Source organism: Homarus americanus, unplaced genomic scaffold (assembly GCF_018991925.1).
Source record: "Homarus americanus isolate GMGI-L3 unplaced genomic scaffold, GMGI_Hamer_2.0 scaffold6317, whole genome shotgun sequence".
Classification (NCBI taxonomy): domain Eukaryota; kingdom Metazoa; phylum Arthropoda; class Malacostraca; order Decapoda; family Nephropidae; genus Homarus; species Homarus americanus.
In genome coordinates, this window is record NW_024730668.1 from 19,903,761 (window position 1) to 19,922,447 (window position 18,687).

The following is an 18,687-nucleotide window of genomic DNA, read 5'->3' on the forward strand; positions in this document are numbered from 1 at the left end:
GGTCTTGGACGGTAGCTTTTTCCAGAAAAGACCAGATTCGTCCATGTTAAACACCTGGTCGTCGGTGTACTGTCCTTCCTCCATAATCTCACGTAAGAACGGAGGAAAATCTCTAGCCGCCACACGGTCAGCACTCGCTTCCTCACCACCAATGTTGATGTTGGTGATCTTGTTCCTCTTCTTAAACCTATGCAGCCAACCAGAGGAAGCATTGAAGGGTTTGGGCTCTGCTATTCCCAGCTTACGTGACACTGCTGCGTATAGCTCACGTGCGTACTCCTGCACTGAGCGCGTGTCCACCGCCATGTTGCGTCGCGCCTGACGAATCAAGTAACTCACCAGCAAATTTTTCCACTTTTGCCAGCACCCTGTTCTGGCAATACCTGATAGATGAAGCACCTGCAGACTTTGTGATTTTCATGTACTCTTTGATCTTGGCTGCATCCTTCTTGATAGTGCGAATCGTAGATTCGTTGACGCCATGCTGGCGCGCGAGATCAACTTGCCGTGTTCCTTTCTCCAAATCTTGAATGATCTGGTACTTCACCTCGTAGCTTAAGGAACGTTGTGTCTTCTTTGGCTTAGTGCCGCTGGGTCCAGGTAAGGAAAGGTCTCTCTCTGGTAGCGGTGGTGGTCCGGCGGTAGCCATTTTACGGAACAATGGATGCGCGTTTACACGGAGTGGCCTGGAGGGATGAAACTGCCGCGGCTAGGTCAAGCGTCGTCTTTCCTCCCTCCCTCCCTCCCTCCCTCCCCCGGGTGGGCACGTCATAATACTTTAAGCCAATTACAGCTAGCAGCAGAGAGGGGTAGGGATGCATGGCCAATCACAGTCCGATACGTCATATGACGTCAGTGATAACGCAACAAAGACACACACTGTGCAACCTTACCGCGCGGCTTGCCCAAGCGGAGGGAGGAGGAGGAAAAGGCGAGCACAGGCAGGCAGGCGGGCGGGTGGGTGGCGCGTGGGGCAAATCTAAAAATAGCGTCTCGAGCCGGACACTCACCGCGTATATGTGGAAAAAATCCGTGTTAAGTGAAAGTTCGCTTCTGGCGAGGCACCGCGTATATGAAAAAACGCGTTAAGTGAAACCGCGTTAGGCGGGGTACAACTACTCTGAATTAGCAAAAACGCTTTTGATTGGCCGCATATCGTGTATGGGTACGCATGCGTGTCATGATTTATGAAGGAGACGTGAGACGATAATGGCGGGAAATAATGGAAGAAAATATAAATTTATTTGGAAAAGCTATCTCCGTTATTATACATTTCCGCCGGTAATGTAATAGATGAAAATTATCTTATAATTAGACGTCTTATTCGAATATGATAATAGATTAGTGGTAGGAATGAACGGTGCTACAAGAAAATAATACCTAACAATTATACAGAGAGAGACATACAGGACAGGGAGCAGGAAGAGACTTTACCTGGGAGTCTGTTAGGGCTCCAGTGTCTCGGGGGATAATAAGGTCTCTGACGACGAAACGGCAGTCGTAGCCGAGCAACTGTAAACAGGGCACAAGCAGGTTACCAGTCAGTCCTCCCTCCCCATTTTACCCACTTACATCAGGGAGCAGTCAGGGCACAGCTCACACCTTGCTGCCAGTTATAAGGGTTTAAATGTTCGTCTGAAGTACATCCGAGGCTTTTGTAAAGTCAAATGTAACAAATTCGAGTCATAGAATGTCATGTGAAGATAGTCTTATGTGGTTATGTCCTTTATTTGTTGACAGCTATTGTCTAGTGGATAAAGTGACTTAGTGTACGTGCTTATAAACCCAAGTTACTAAAGCACAGAATTTCGAACTTACAGTACATGTGCCTAGGGGCCGTTGTCATTAAACCCAGAAATACAGGGTCATCGAAAAAGAGTGCTCAGACTTTAATACTACATAACCATTTAAAATCTGGGTATTCTATTTTGATAACCCTGTGTATAATAATAACACAGAGTTCTTGCGACTAATAATTTTACTGTATATTTGTCACTGTCCATTTATCCAGCAATCTATGCATAAATTATACTATATTTTACCATCCAACGACTAATGACCCTTCAATGATACGATCTCGGCACAAATTATATTAAATAAATGTTTCTTCATGTCTGGGAAGTTACAATAAACTTGATTACATCAAAGGCATTCACACCAGGCTTCTAAAATGTAGACCTATAGGTTTTAAAACCACGTTGATTCACTAATTCTTGAATTTGCTATTTTGTGCTGTGGAGACTCAATAACAGGTTATTAATGTTTGTATTAAAGTTTGGTAACTTTGAAAATTTATTATTAATATTCATTGTTGAAGAATTTAGTACTATTATAGTATAGTATTTGAATTCCATACAACTGAACTCTAAAGTAAGACTTATCAGCCCAGTATTGTATGTCTAAAAGTCAGAATCATCTATGAAGATGGAATTTTTTTTTTAATTTCCCAAAAGTAAATATAGTATAAAAGATTGTTCCTGGATTTTCATTTCGTGACAGTCTGGATAGAAAGACTTGTGTAATTCCTAGACACAGTGAGGTGTTACTGTTCACCACAATACTCCCAGCTGGTATCGTGTACGAAGCTCCTGGATTGACCCCACAAGTTTGTTAGGGAATTACACGAGTCATCGTCTCCCAACTGTTTGTCATGCATTAATCTTAGTGTAACTATCTTCATTGTCTCACTCAAATGATTTTCTCTTTCTCAGTTTAAATTTGTTAATTCAGTTAAACATAAGCATCTCGATGTCAAAGAACTATATTAACGGGAGAAGTTTCAAGAGCTTAAGAAGTAAATAAAATACATGGTGTGAGAAGGGAATTTCTTATAAGTACATAATATAAAATGTGCAACTTAATATATGCCGTGCTTGGTGCCTGTCATGCGGAGTAGAGGATGAATTTAGTGTTTTCTTTCCATTCAAGTCAAATATATTATGTGTGTCAGCAAGGACTTGTGGTGTGAGGTGCAGGTGTGAGGTGGACATGGTGAGGTGTGAAGTGGACTGGTGAGGTGTGAAATGGACTAGGTGAGGTGTGAGGTGGACTGGTGACGTGGTGAGGTGTGAAGTGGACTGGTGAGGTGTGAAATGGACTAGGTGTGGTGTGAGGTGGACGTGGTGAGGTGCGAGGTGGACTGGTAAGGTGTGAGGTGGACTGGTGAGGTGCGAGGTGGACTTGGTGAGGTAGATGGGTGAGCTATACCCTGTATGGTTATAACAAATCATATCTTAAGAGTACAGGTGCATATGCTTGCTAAGGCTATACAGTATCCTCAGTTCCCAGACTTAGATTAAGTGCTTCGATATTGATGGAAGAGTTACAGTACGTCAGGTGAGTTACAAAATAATTTTACTATAATTGTATGCATAATGGTTAGAGAGAGAAAAAAATATCAAATAAGTCTGGCTAGGCTTGTTAGGTGAGGTTAAGTTATGATAAAGCGCTAGTGATCTTCAGTCTTGATCTTTGTGGATGGAATTATACACAGTTATCAGTCAATTCTCAGTTAGTCAAGTATTCAATATGTCTTGGGTGGTTGTACACTACTACCAATGTGTTATCAAGTGCTTTCAAGTCATCAGGAATTATTACATTTCTTTATTTCCCTCGTCGTAATACTCATTCGTCTACCACTTAATATGTGGTTTACTGTATATACAGTAGTCCTATATATATATATATATATATATATATATATATATATATATATATATATATATATATATATATATATATATATATATATATATATATATGCATAAATCACTGTATATAGGTATATATATATTTCGTGTAATATAGTGAGACTATAGTCTGTATATATATATATATATATATATATATATATATATATATATATATATATATATATATATATATGTGTGTGTGTGTGTGTGTGTGTGTGTGTTGATGTTAAAACAGGTCTATGAAGATCGAGATAGTTGTCAGAAGAACGTTTTCATTACTTAAGAAAATAAAAACAGACCTTAATGTGTATTGCCTGAATAAAAATGTTGAGTAATTTGATGTACAAAAATTATACCTGCAAAAGAATTAAGTAAAGCATTAGAAAATAAATGACATTTAAGGAACTTCAATGTTGTCAAATCCTACCCAATTTCCGAAGCATCATAAATTGTTATTACTTTAAATGGGAATGCTAAGGTTCCCCCATTAAAACATGCTCAATATTAGAACATACAAATTTTAAATAAAAAATATACCCATTATTTAAGTATTTTGAAGAAAATATGATAATGCTAAAATAGAGAACAAATACTCACGAGGATTGTTGACAACAGGAGGAGGATCTCTATTGAATAGGTTGATGTGTCTGACAGCATCTGACCTCACTGTGGCGATGGTGGGTAAACAGCAAGTGTAGATAAAGCTTCCGCCACACTTATTGACGGGTGTATCTGGGGAAGGAAATAAAGTCTTATTGTTATAGAAAATCGGTGTTTATGAGGAATGGTGACATAAAAAAATATATAAAAAAGAATGACGACAATGATTATAGTCATTAAATAAAGTTGCCTAATGATGAGATACTGTACTGTAGTTGTCAATGGCATTATCACAAATAATAGCAATTGACTGATGATCGTTGACCAACTGGTAATGACTAAAGATAAAGCTCAATTTTAGCAATTGCCAATCATGATGAGTTTGAGGATAACGATGAAACCAAATCACTTATAATATACCGAGATCGAAAGCTAAGATTGCTTTACAAAATTTCTTGTAGGTTAATACCACCCCAATCTTAAGTCTCATAATGTACGTAAGAGTTAGCTTATTTTATCTTGGTGATGTGATACTCACCTCCTCGCATAAGACAGGAGAGGACGAAGGTACAGGAAGCCTGGACGCCATTGTGGAAACACTGCTCAGGCAAGGAGAATATTCCTCGGAAGAACCGCCCTTGTTCTGGAAACAAAACGAAAGAATATTTGATATTTTTCTAGCAGAGAGAGAGAGAGTCGGGGGATGAATTACCTTCAAATCCCGAGAGTTAAATTCAGACATATTTAACTTATTTATTACAGCGTTCATTATTTTTGGGGGTTGATTACCCTGAAATATCATAGCCTACTCCCCTGAAATATCACAGTCCCCTCCCCTGAAATATAAAATAATGGTTGCCCCTCGTGTAACGAGGATGGCCGGCCCAAGGGCCACCAAGACGTGAATTTGTTTAAGGACAACTCGCCAAATGCACTGGCTAACCATTACTCTGGAATACGATCCGCAAATCGACAAACATCCAGGTTCCCAATTACTTACTGGGTAGGCTGAGGCAAATGGCCTAAAGAAACTTGCCCAAAGTTTCACCCTGCCCGAGAATCGAACTCGCGTTCGCTCGCTTGCAAGGCGAGGATGATGACCATTAAACCACCTCTGCTTTATGTACATAAGTCATAGTTTCCAATATCAATGTCAACACCGTGACGTTAAAATTTACAATATAAACAACATTTAAAACAATACATACCCTGCTGTTGCTGCTGGGCCGAGACGGGAGAGGTTGAGAGGGCCAGGAGTAGGAAGAAGAGGAGGAGGAGTTTGTTTTGGGAGACCACCACGCTCCCCCGTCTTCCTTCAACCATGACGTCACAACATCAACCTGGAAAGAAAAAAAAAAAAAACACATTATTACCTTTGAACAGCGAAATCCAACAGTCTAATATGGAAGCTAATTCACATCTCTAATAAAGTGGAGACTGATAAAGACTAATTGAACAAGCCAAACAAAAACGTATAGCCAAGCCACTCGTATACGATGATTTAACTTCATTACACTATCATCATACTTTTTAATGAAATAGGTCAACATCATTGTACTCAAGGGGTTGAAAATCGTACATGAATGACTAACATCACAATAAATTTACTAATTCAGGGGATTGGCATCGTCGCTTTATGGATGAGGACAGTTCTCAACAAACGTGGTCTAAACTTTAAAAGTATGATCCCTATACAGAGAGCCTTTACTTCCGTAAGTAGAAGAAGAAAAAAACTTTCGTCTTCTCAAACGAAAGCCGAACACACACACACACACACACACACACACACACACACACACACACACACACACACACACACACACACACACACACACGCAGTGACACCAATAATATGTTGTGATGGGACGTTATAATTTATTTGCTGGTGTTAAAATATATGTACTCTCGGTATATTAATATTTTAAAGATATAGCTAACCACAATACAAGTCTAATTAATATAAACATTTAAAATATTCCCCTAGTTATATTTCTTGAACGATAACTTAAGACCTGACAAAATCTTTCGTTCCATATTAAACTTAACCATACAGTAGATATCGACCTACTACTACTTTCCTGTCACACGGAATCGAATATGACGATCATCCAGCTATGATACAATGATATGAGTTATTAGGGATGTCACCTTCATTGGTGAGTTTTGAAGTGACTAAAGAGGCCGATACGGGACCGGCAGGGTTGTTCACAGATGTTCCACCTGTGGAGGCTACATCGAGTGAGGGAGGTGGCAGGGTGTCTCCGGCGTTGGCGCTTGTTTGCCTCGGTTTGCAGTCGGGCTAACTCGAAAGTATTGACACCTTCTCGTATGGTAATCTTCCAAGCATTACGATATGGAGTAATCGACTCCCAGGTGAGGGGGTCGATTTGGCACTTTTTCAGGTTTGTCTTAAGACTATCCTTATACCTTCTCAGTTTCCCGCCGACTTTACATTTACTATTCGTTAGGTGACTGTAAAGTAGCTGCTTTGGCAGTCTACTGTCGTCCATGCGGGTAACATGGCCAGTACAGCGTAGTTGTTCATGTACAGTATAATGGTAGCCTCGATGCCCCTACAGTTGGTGTTAGGAAGAATACTGGCATTTGTTCTTTTGTCTTCCCAGCGAATTCGGAGGATGGAATGTAGACAACGTTGGTGAAAGTTTTCAAGTGCCCTGAGGTGCCTCCCATATGTAACCCATGTCTCACTGCCATATAACAGGGTGGGGAGGACCGCTGCTCGATATACGTGCAACTTTGTAGATAATTTCAGCTCCCTACAGCTGAAGACACGGTTTCAGGGTCTGCCAAAGGCTTGAGATGCACATGTGATCCGATGCTGAATCTCTTCATCGATGTCTGCGGTGGTGGACAGATGGGAGCCGAGATACCGAAAGTGGGTAACATTAGAGAGGGTAGTACCGTTAAGCTGGATGGATGGTGGAGGTGTGGCTGAACCAGGGGCACGTTGAAAGAGAATCTGAGTCTTATGTACCTTCACCTCAAGGCCGAAGTGTGCATATGCTTCTGCGTAGGTGTTCAGGATCTCCTGTAGGTCGCGTTCAGTGTGAGCAACAGAAGTGAGGTCGTCTGCATACTGAAGTTCAGTAATGGAAGCTGCTGACACCTCTGTTCCGGCCTTGAGTCGTCTTATTTTGAAAAGACCCTTCACCCGGTACTCGATGTCCACCCCGCCGGCTAAATTGGCACTGGCACGAGTAAGGAAGGCAGCCAAGAAAATGGAAAAGAGAGTTGGTGCCAGTACACACCCTTGTTTAACCACGGTTTGGATGGGGAAGAACTCAGACTGAGTGCCATTACGCAGGACATTCCCGTTCATGCCATCGTGGAGTTGCCTCACAATGGTGATGAATTTTTGGGGGGTAACCAAAACGGCCGAGGGTCCAGCAGAGGGTTTCCCTGCTGACCGAGTCGAAGGCCTTGGTTAGGTCGATGAAAGCCATGTACAGGTCACGGCAGTGTTCTCTGCACTTTTCCTGTATCTGGCGGGCAGCAAAGATCATGTCAGTGGTGCCATGTGATGGTCTAAACTTCCAAGGCCTCATTGAGATTCTGGGAGGAAGTTTTCCACCTCAGGAAGTCTGTTTTGGAGGACTCGGGCAAAAATCTTGCCAGCTATTGAGAGCAAAGAGATCCTGCCTGTAGTTGCTACAGTCTGACCGGTCTCCCTTATTCTTATGAATATTGATGATGGAGGCATCTTTAAGAGCTTGGGGAATTTCCTCCTTTTCCCATAATTATATTCTCCAGGAGAGAGTGGAGACGGCTGGTAAGCAGAGGTCCTCTTGCTTTATACACCTCGGCTGGGATTCCATCAGGCCCTGAGGCTTTGTTATTTTTCATTTGCTTGATGGTAGTAGCTACCTCATCCAGGGATGGAGGATAGCTGAGATGGGTCAGCTCTGGATGCTGACGGACCTGCTGGATAGTCAGGACATCCACATCAGTGTTTCGGTTGAGTAGTGAATGGTAGTGCTCTTTCCAGCGCTGAAGGAAGTCTTCATCGTCTTTAATTATGGAGTTACCTTCGGATGAGCGGAAGGGGGGCTGCTCCATGAGTGATTGGCCCATAAAATGTTTTAGTGGAATTGAAAAATTCAAGCATCTTGTGCTGATCTACAAATTTTTGTGTTTCACATGCTTTGTTTTTAAACCAGTCATTCTTTAGATTGCAAAGTTCCCACTGGGCCACAGCTTTCTTCTTGCAGAAGGTATCAGCTTTGGTCCGAGACTGAGGGTTGCTCTGCCAGTCAGTTAAAGCAGCATGTTTATCATTGATGAGTACATTGATTGCCGGGTCATTTTCATCAAACCAATCCTGGTGTATTCCTTAGATATGACCGAGGGTCTCTGCAAGTTTTTGTTATGACAGTGTTAAGAATATCCCATTCGGCACTGGGATTTTGGTTGTTCATTGTTGGGTTGTTTATCAGCCCATGTTCGAGCTGCTCTCTGAAAGCATGTGTTTCCGCTGGATCCTCCAGATGCTTAGTGTTAAAACCTCTTCTGGAGGCTTGTTGCAGTTTTGAGGCGACGTGAAGTAAGTTTGGCACTGACGAGCCGATGATCAGTGTCACAGTGGTCTGAGCCACGCATGGCAAGGGTGATGAGGACATCTCGGCGATCTCTTTCTCTGACAATAATGTAGTCAATGAGATGCCAGTGTTTGGATCGTGGGTGTTGCCACAGACCCTTGACCGTGTCAGCCTGCCTAAACAAGGTATTGGTGATAGTGAGGTTGTGTGCAACACACCTGCTGAGGAGGAGTAGGCCGTTGGGGTTACACTTGCCGTGTTCATTTCTCCCTATGATTCCCTGCCAAATGTCAGTATCTCTACCAACTCTGGCACTGAAGTCACCAAGGAGCATAACCTTATCTTCTCTGGGGATAGAGATTAGCACTCTGTCGAGATCAGCGTAAGAGGCTTCCTTGATGCCATCATCTGCATTCTGTGTTGGGGCGTATGCACTGATGAAAAAAGGCATGACGTGAGTGATTCAGTGGGACTCGGAGCGTCATGAGGCGCTCGTTGATCCCAATAGGCATTTCAGTTAGCCTGTGTAGGACCAGTTGTCGGATGGCAAAGCCAACTCCATAAATGCGGTTTCTCTCCGCAGCAGGCTTACCCCTCCAGAAGTAGGTACAGCCAGACCCCTGTTCTGTGAGTTGACCCTCGTCCCAGTGCATAAACGACCATCTTATCTGTGCCGCCCTGTGCAGAGTTGTGACTAGAGACTCCCGGCAGTCATCTCTGCCTGTCCCCATCGCCACTCGTCCGTCGCCATAGGACTTTTGGGAGTATAAGGGTTTTGATAATGATGAGAGGTATGATGAGCTGGATGATGGCTGTGCGTGAGTTGATTTATGTGCTGAGGCAGGAGCGCAGGCTGCAACTACACATCTTGGCTCTCCCTTTTCCTGATCCAGTGGTGCAAGTGTTGCAACGACTGGGGAGAGGGGCTATCGGCAGTCCATTGCAACTCTCCCTCTCCCCAGTCGTTGGGTTTCGCCTTAATAGCCTGTCCATCATGCATTGTCTTCGTCCACCGGTGTAGTCGTTGGGTTCCCATGGTGGTCACCTCTTCCACCTATACCGCCGTTGGGGTCTTGTTCGAGCTATGTAAGCATGTCAGCCTGATGTGGGGCTCCACAGCTGTCGTAAGTCCTCCTAAGGTCGCGGATAATGATCTCGTTTTCGCTGAAGGGGGTAACGTGTGAAGTGATGTAGGGAGAAATATTTAGTGTATCCTTGGAGAACATAATAACAATCAAGTTAATATCCAATGGGAATTTCTTAATAACATCAGAATTACATCCAACAACATCTGTTATTAATCTTTGGTATAAAAAAAATCGTGTTTAGTATCAAGATCGATTTCCTCGCGATGTGACTAGGCTGTACAGCTCGTAAATAAAAGTATGACGAAATAATCTATCTTCAACCGCCGAAACCTTCTATCTGACTTACTACCCTTAAAATTAATTATACATTCTTAGACTAATCACAAACCGATTTCTCAGGTTATATTTAGTGTCATATTAATGTAATGTACAGTAATCTTGCCCTAAACAAGCATTTACAAAGCCCAATTGAAATTCATCATATCGCCCGAGAACTAAAGTACATTAGTGTCTAAAAAGTTTTTCGTCAGTAAATAACTAAATCAACTGCAGCAATCAATCATCTTCATCAGCCATATAAATCACACACATTCGTTTCAGTGGTTCCTCTCGTGACAATTACCAATTACTGAAGCGCATCTCAAGAGACCCGAATAAGTCTTCCCAGCATGAGAGATTGCCCTACTCAGCCTACTGTCATTATGTACTGAGTGTGCTTTCTCCTCCACCCTTTCCCAGCAACTAAACTCCCCTAAAAAAGTGATTTGGGTAATTGAGACAAACAATTTTCTTATTTTTCAGCTCTGATAATGCTATTTATATAATTAGTGTCACCGAGTTTATCTACTTATCTACATTAATTTTCTTTCAAAATACTGTGTTGTTATGATAGATCACACACGAATCCATAAGTTTTATACTTACTTCCAGTTATTATCTTTATATAACGACATAAATGCGGCATGGGCAACTTTTTATACATCTCGAGTTCTCTCTCATAATTATAATTGTCGTTGGACTAGTTTAATTACTAACATTGTTACGCGTTAAAGGACCTTGGAACGCAGTAATACTTAATAACATCAGTAGTGTATATACAAGAGAGATATAACTCGTTTATTTTAATTGTTCATGACTAGTGTAATTACTAATCTAGTATACGCGCTTTAAGACCTTAGCTATTGAGTTGTAGTCAGGCATTCTGTTTTCCCTTCACTATATAGCTATTTATATTAAAAATTAATAACGGGTACGACGACAGGAGGACCAGGGAGGCGACCATAATAGCCTGGAAGGAACCGATCAGAGGGAGAAAATAAAGAGAAGGAATGTAATCAAGAGACATGCGGGAATCTGAATAAAGACTAGGACAGCAGAGACGAATTTGAAAAAAAAAGTGACAACTAACCCTGAGAATGTTTAAAGAAAAAAAAAAGATCTCTGTATCCTCATATAACCGTTTATGTGTCAAGTTGCGAATTTATGGCAATTTTGTTTCCTATCCTACTAAACGCGCAATACATTATAATTTCAATATCACAGTTTAGATTCCAGAAAATTTTGAGATGTATTTAACCAAAGAAAAGTTTTCCTCTAAAGCAAATGAAGGTCACTATATTTTTATCCGATCTAGGCCAAATTATATGTTTATAGAAGTATATTATAAAATCGCAATGACCCTGAGCCATAGTCAAGAATAGAACTCGACAGGGGGTTTAATTTCTTCATGGTAAGTTGGTAATTGTAAAAGGCTAATTTCTCCTGGTAGTTTCTCTGTCCAATAATGCTCCAGCGATTAAGTACATCTATCCGTGGGAACAGCGGCGGTAAACAGTAGTACAGTGGTGTGGGAACATTCAATTTGTAGTTCTTGTATAGAGTCATCTTGGGGTCACCAGAGTATAGAGTTTGTGATAAAGCGTTTATCCCTCTGAGTCTATATGAAAGGATGAACTAATTTACGAAAAATTTAAATTTGTCTAGTGTTTGGATTTATTTAGTGTACTTAAACCTTTGGCTGGGAGGGGGGGGAGGGGTTACACTAAGGTGAATAAAATCGTCTGGCGGTAGCAGAATAAAATGGCAAGTGCTGGAAACGCAGAGAAAGGGTTAGTCGAGATAGGTTTTAGACCCCCATTTTTTTTGTGTGTGTGTGAAGTTCGTCGGATAACTTTGCGCGAATAATGGACAATTCTGATTGCCTTTGTGGGCTGTGAGCGTTTAGGGTTTTATAAAGTACCATAGGCATAGAGTGTGACGTATGTGTACAAAATTACTCAAACAATAATATACAAGTGTAATCAATCAGTCACTTATATCACTGGTTGGGGGACATCAAAGTTATTAAAATAATTGTTCAGAAAATATTAGTGTCTATGAGAGCAACTTTAAATACAGAAAATGTAAGCAATTGATTCAGATCCTGTAAAATGGTTATTGAAACCTTTAGAAATAAAATAAAACATTGAAATTATATTATCTATAATGGATTAACGACAAATATTAATTCACCTGTTGTTAATAAGAAATGTCTCTCTTAAACTTTTGACTATCGGTGACTAATCCGTACTGAAAATTATACCTTAAGATCAACAGCCAATGGAATAAATAACTTTACTATTTTTTCATAGTTTTGTCTTTTTTTTAGAAGCTAACATTATGTCCAAAGCTAGAAGACCCTAGCTCTAACCCTCTAAACACGTTAATACATTAAAACCACAACAAGTATAGTTTCGCAAGCTGTTTCTTACGTCAACAATCTTAGAATAAACGTGACGCATAAAATTGGCTAATTTTTTTAGCAATAATTTCAAAATTTTGAATACTTTCACCTGGTTAAGTCGCCAAAACTAATGCTACAAAACAGGTTGTATAAGTAGGTAATTAAAAATCGGTCCATTCAAAACTTTCACAATGAGGCGTTACGAAATACTTATCCGTTCACTTATCATTAAGTTTTTGTGTAGATGTTTAACTTGGCGTGTCTTTTTGAAGAGAAATGCTTCCTTACACCTACTACTACTACTACTACTACTACTACTAATAATAATAATAATAATATAATTTCTTGCCATGTAGTATTCTAATAAAAAAATACAAATACAAAAACATAAGTTCCGAAAACTCCCAGAAATGATTCAAACAATACAATGGGTTTAAACAAGAGACAAAATTACATGAATTTCAGACAATAAGGGACGATTCTAATCAAGACATCAGATGGATTAATTGTCAGGCATCTACCGAAGCTGTAACTTTCTTTATACTTATTCAAAGCTGATATCAAGCTTATGATGTATAAGCTTAAAGACTTTAATTGTTACAATGGATACAAAAAGTCTGATCAATGGAAGAGATTAATAGTAAACGTCAGTTAATTATGAAGAGTCAATGGAGAATACCACCGCGGAACACATACGGTAAAGCAATGTTAACGAAAGACACCAAACAAAATAGTCAATGTTGTTCTTGGTATCGAGAATTTGCTAGAGTGAAAAGATATACGAGTCCGTGTATGTGTGTAGTATATAACGTTTAGCTCAAAAATTCTCTCGGCAAACATCAGCTTCGTCTTTCGTCATATAATAATAATAATAATAATAATAATAATAATAATAATAAACAGTAACAAGATTTATATTCGCGTACATTTATATAATATTTACTATATGGTAGTTATTTCGACGATCATATTTTGACCCTGGAATACGTCACCTTAAAATCGAATTGAATAAACGACAGGAAATACTAGAGAGGAAAGTGAAGACAGGGAGATAACTCAAATAATGACGGCAACCGCTCACCAACTTTCCTTGTCCTAGATTCGGGCACCACCGGTCTCGTCCACTCAGGGTTTACACACATCACCACCACCAGTTAGAGTTCATGTGCCCCAGATGCTAAAAATTTCGTTCGTTATCTTCTTCCTTCTCTTTAACTTTGGTGACGGAAGAACGATTTCATTTACGTCACTTACGGCTGCACAAGAGAAATTCCACTTTGGTTACATATCTCTCGTAGTTAAAGCGAGCCAGTTAGGTGTCTCCTCTCTGACACCGTTTGTGATTGGCTTTAAACCCTTGTGATAACACGTGTATTTCTTTGCTTCTCTGGATACTTGTGCCGGGTGGAAATAACTGAAGGAGAAATTACGAAACGATGATTTATTTGAAGGTAACATATTCACCGATAGAAAAAGTTAAGACTAAACAAAAAATTAAATGAGTCCGCAAGTATTAAAAAGAAAGTATTGTCTTTTTATGGTTGTGTTTATTCAGACCAACTTGCATTTTGCCTGGCCTCATTGTTAGAGGTTATCGAGCAAGTAATATTTTTTCTAATGCGATTAATTTCATGTGGCATTAATTATAGCATGCATAATAAATATATAACCAAACAAATGATAATATCAAGACTTTATTTACCTTTGTCTTGTATATTTTTTTTTCTTTTATTTAAAATTTTACAATTAACATATATACATAAATATTACATATCAATATATTTGTCCGTGAAATATTTGGATGACTTATTTTAAAATACACTTGATCATCCATTTATTACAATATATCTTGCTTTTAATAAAGGCTATAGTCTCAGGGCCGGATTAAGCTTAATAGGGGCCTGAGGCACAGATCAACTTGGGGCCCCCTACCCTCAAGGTATATATATAAATAACAAGAACAAAATATACCCAAATTTATCAATGATTTCATCAATACTAAACTTCTGCAAAATAACACATTTAATGTTCATAAGAGACAGAAAATTGAGATTTTGCTAGGACATCATTGAACGAAGTTCATGTTTTATACGCTTCAACTTCGAGAATGTTTGGATTTGGGGGCCCCTTAGAGTCGGGGGGCCTGAGGCCAGTGCCTCAAGTGCCTCATGGTTAATCCGGCACTGTATAGTCTCCTTAACATTCAGTATGACCATATTCCAAAGACTTCACTGGTGCACAATATGGAATCGGTCAGTCGGTGATACGGAGAGAAGAGAGCATTAGCTCTGAGGGTAAAGTTCAGAAGTGGGAGATATAGGAGGAGGTTAACAGCAGGAGGGCTATCCACCTTGCGGAGACGAGGTTTTGTCTTCCGTCAACAGTGCTGCATTAGAGGATTCTTGCGGTTAGGGAAGGCCGGTCTCAGCCAAGCTAAGCTAAGTTGTTCTATTTGTTGTTTCCTTGGGGCATATTATGTTAAGGGGGGGTCCCTCCAGGTCCTTGTGGCACTGGAGGGATGATCCCCATCTTTCGTTACCAGTTTTTATTGTGGGTGTTTGTGAACTATTTAGGTCTTTGTTTATTGTGGGGTCCCTCCAGGTCCTTGTGGCACTGGAGGGATGATCCCCATCTTTTGGTTCTTTTCTAGTTTGTATATAGAGGCTCTGGTTCTTCATTATCATTTTTCCTGCTTCTAGGCCACCATCTGTGCGATGTGTTGTTGTTTTCCTCATTTGGTTGGTTTAGTATGGGATTCTGTTCTTGTTGGATTTTTTCCCATATTGCATTTGCTTGGGTGTGTATTCTGGTGTTGAGTGGGTCTATGGCGTGTTCTGTGTGTATGTCTTGTACTGTTTGTGTGTATGGTGGTTGGTGTTTTGCCGCTCTTCTCAGGGCTAAATTTTGCACTGCTTGAAATTTAAGTTTGTTTGTTCTTGCGATTGTGTCCAGAGGTATCGGAGGGTATTCTAAGTGTGGTCTGATCAATGCTTTGTATAGGTGCAATTGCGTGTTGGTGTTTAATTGACGGAATCTTCTGATCTCTGTAAGTTGTGATTTTGCAATTGCTATTCTTTCATTGATGTGGGGGATTAATCCGCTTCTGGTTATCTTGAGTCCTAATATTTCGAAATAAACGTGAGTGTGAGAATGAGACGAACTGCACACAACGATCGACCAACAGCCGCGGGTCAATTTATAGTAGAGGATATAATTAGATATAGTTTTTTGTGTCTAATGATAATTTCAGACAAAAACTAAATTCTATGACACCTTTGGCGCAACATACCATGAGATAAAAATCAGAAAACTACTAGAAAAGATATTCTTGTATATGTTGCCACAAAACGAATCTCGGGAATTTTATCTTTGCAAATAATAACTTACACAATTGTAAGATACTTTTCTTTGGTGGCGTATTCCTCGCAAATGACCAAGAATCGAGAGTTAAGAAGTTAGATAGGTTTGGGTGGTTTTATCAATTACGTCTTACTAATTAAGTTATCCTAATCAGATAATTTACTGGTTGTAAGCAATGTACAGGTATTTTATAATAACCCCGATAACACAAGAATAACGATAAATAACATGTTAACTCTGACAGCCAGTATCCGCCATTCTTCACCCAGCAATGAGTTGGGAAAACAAAAACGAATCTTCACCCTCCCACTGACCGGGGGCAGCTCTTAGTAGTAGAATCCTTAATACCAAGCAGAAGAATAATGTAAAACATGAACAAGATCAAAGCATATATTACAGGCACTATTTGACTCGGTTTACCCTGGTTGACTAACGGTGCTTCCACAACAGAATATCAGTTCGTACCAGCGACCGTCAACAACCAGGAAGAGGAGCTTATGTATTATACAACGTCTGGATCTACTTAAAATATGTATTACAAGACCTTTATATTGTTGAAGTATAGGAATACGTATTTACAATCGACTCCAATCTCTCCTTGAAGCTATGCTGTCTTCATTCACCGCGTCCTTCACTCCGTCGGTTTTGAGGAAAATATCGTAAGGCGCCTTGGTGTGTTAAGTATAGTGGTAAAATATTCCTACAATCTATTAAAAAATCTTGCCATTATTTACCATTTGAGGAATATTGCTGCCATGGAATTCTCAACATTAAAGGATCAAATTACCACAATACAAAAATGTTAAGGTACGAGCCTAAAAGATATCCCGTATGCCACTGAAACATGAGTTCCTCCTTTCTACCCCAGTCGAGCGGGTAATTCAGTGTTGTGGTCAAGGGTGGTTTTGTTGTACAGAACCTTGACCCGTATGCAGGATGGTGAGAAGACTGATAATTACGTCTCCGTTTTCTACCACACGTAATTTGCTGGGAACGAGCCATCACAAATATGTTCGTACTATAAGAATCTGTTTCCCAGTCTAGTGTTTACGAGTACCAAGTGAGATTGTAAAAACAAATAATTATGAACTCAACGATTGCTACAGTTCTACAGATTTTCTATAGTTAGTTTGGGAGTTATATTTCCATGTCAATTGCGAAACCAGAAAATTATCACCCAATTAAATCGATTAAAATTGTCTGACGTGTTATGTTAGACTTAGTAAAGGAAATAAATATATGGTAACCTTATATGAGGCTGTTCTTCTCCCCTTTTCAAACACACACACACACACACACACACACACACACACACACACATTAGGATAATAACAACATCTGACAGAAATATCACCACACTCACATCATCACAAAGACTAATAAGGACCTTCATGTTTACCTGTGTGTAATGCCGTTAATTAGTGGGAAGCAGTGAACACCTGGTAGGGGAGAAAACTGTCTCTATACCTGGGGAAAAGGTGCAGATGGAGACGACCTCAATACTGTACTGAGAAAGTTATGGATGTAGACCAGTCGGCGTTGCTATGTATGTGGTACTCGTGTTGTGGGTGGACGGGGGTGGTTTGTGGTTGTGGGTGGTGGATGGACAGGGAGGTGGGTGGAGGGGCGGGATGGTGGGTGGTGAATGGACAGGGAGGTGGGTGGACAGGGAGGTGAATGGAAGGGTGGTGGGTGGTGAATGGACAGGGTAGTGGGTGGTAGTATTGAAGTGGATGGTTGATGGTAGTGGTGGGTGGTGTAGGTGAGAAGTGGACTGGTAGTAGTAGTGGGTGGAGGTGGGTTGGGGTGGAAATGGGTTGGTGGTAGAGATTGGAGATGGTGATAAACAGGATAATGGTGGTAGCAGCGGTGGTAGATAGGATAATGGTGGTAGCAGCGGTGGTAGAAGGATAATAGTGTCTGATACGATAAATGGTGGTAGCAGTGGTGGTAGATACGATAATGGTGGTAGCAGTAGTGGTAGATACGATAATGGTGGTAAATGGAACAAATGCATGTTTACAGACTCACCAAACACAAAATAACCAAGTAAACAATATAATCAAAGTAACGCGTCAAATTCCAACACGTAATCTATTTTAGGATAATTGATACATGAACTATGAACAACAGTAGCTCCGGGCTGAACACGTATCGAGGTGGGTAGCCGCTGTGAGAATATCGAAATATTGCAGTCAACATTCGTATAATAACGTTAACCAAATGTTACTAAGTTGAAGTTTTATATTCTAGACATTGTAGGTACTTTAGTTTTAATAATTTGTTTTAACGAGATTTTTTACTATTCAATTTCAATTTCAGTTGTTTATTCCTTGATAGAGGAAGCGGGATCCTAGTGCTGTCACTAGGTACCCCTGTACAATAACACCAGAAGCATCTGGCAAGTGTCACAAGTATATACAGTATAAATATTATAAATGGGCTTACTAAAGCCTAAGGAAGGAAGGATATTCCTTTAACACATAATCAATGTAATTTACAAAATATCTGGCCAGTATGGGGAGGATCATCGTGTCTCCGTCAGGGGGTCGTGGAGTGGTGGTCCAGCAGGCGTCACGGAAACGTTGTGTGTGGGGACATCTTAGAGGTAGTGGATAAGGGTGCTGCTGTCGGGTCTTCTGCATAATGCACAAGGGCGTTGCTCAGGG

At 40.3% G+C, this 18,687-nt stretch overlaps 1 protein-coding gene across 5 annotated transcripts in view; it reads right to left on the reverse strand.

The window, feature by feature from the left end:
• LOC121867284 (brain-specific serine protease 4-like) overlaps positions 1–18,687 on the reverse strand; it is a 120,305-nt gene that overhangs the window by 18,127 nt on the left and 83,491 nt on the right. For 3 of the 5 annotated variants that reach the window (XM_042367173.1, XM_042367176.1, XM_042367172.1), the window contains 4 exons: positions 5,501–5,632; positions 4,831–4,935; positions 4,290–4,424; positions 1,435–1,512 (listed from right to left, as the gene is read on the reverse strand). In XM_042367173.1, the coding sequence (XP_042223107.1) occupies positions 1,435–1,512; positions 4,290–4,424; positions 4,831–4,935; positions 5,501–5,615 (433 nt within the window). In that variant the 5' untranslated portion in view covers positions 5,616–5,632. The remainder of the gene's footprint in view (positions 1–1,434; positions 1,513–4,289; positions 4,425–4,830; positions 4,936–5,500; positions 5,633–18,687) is intronic. The other 2 variants (XM_042367177.1, XM_042367174.1) reach the window with 1 other exon arrangement.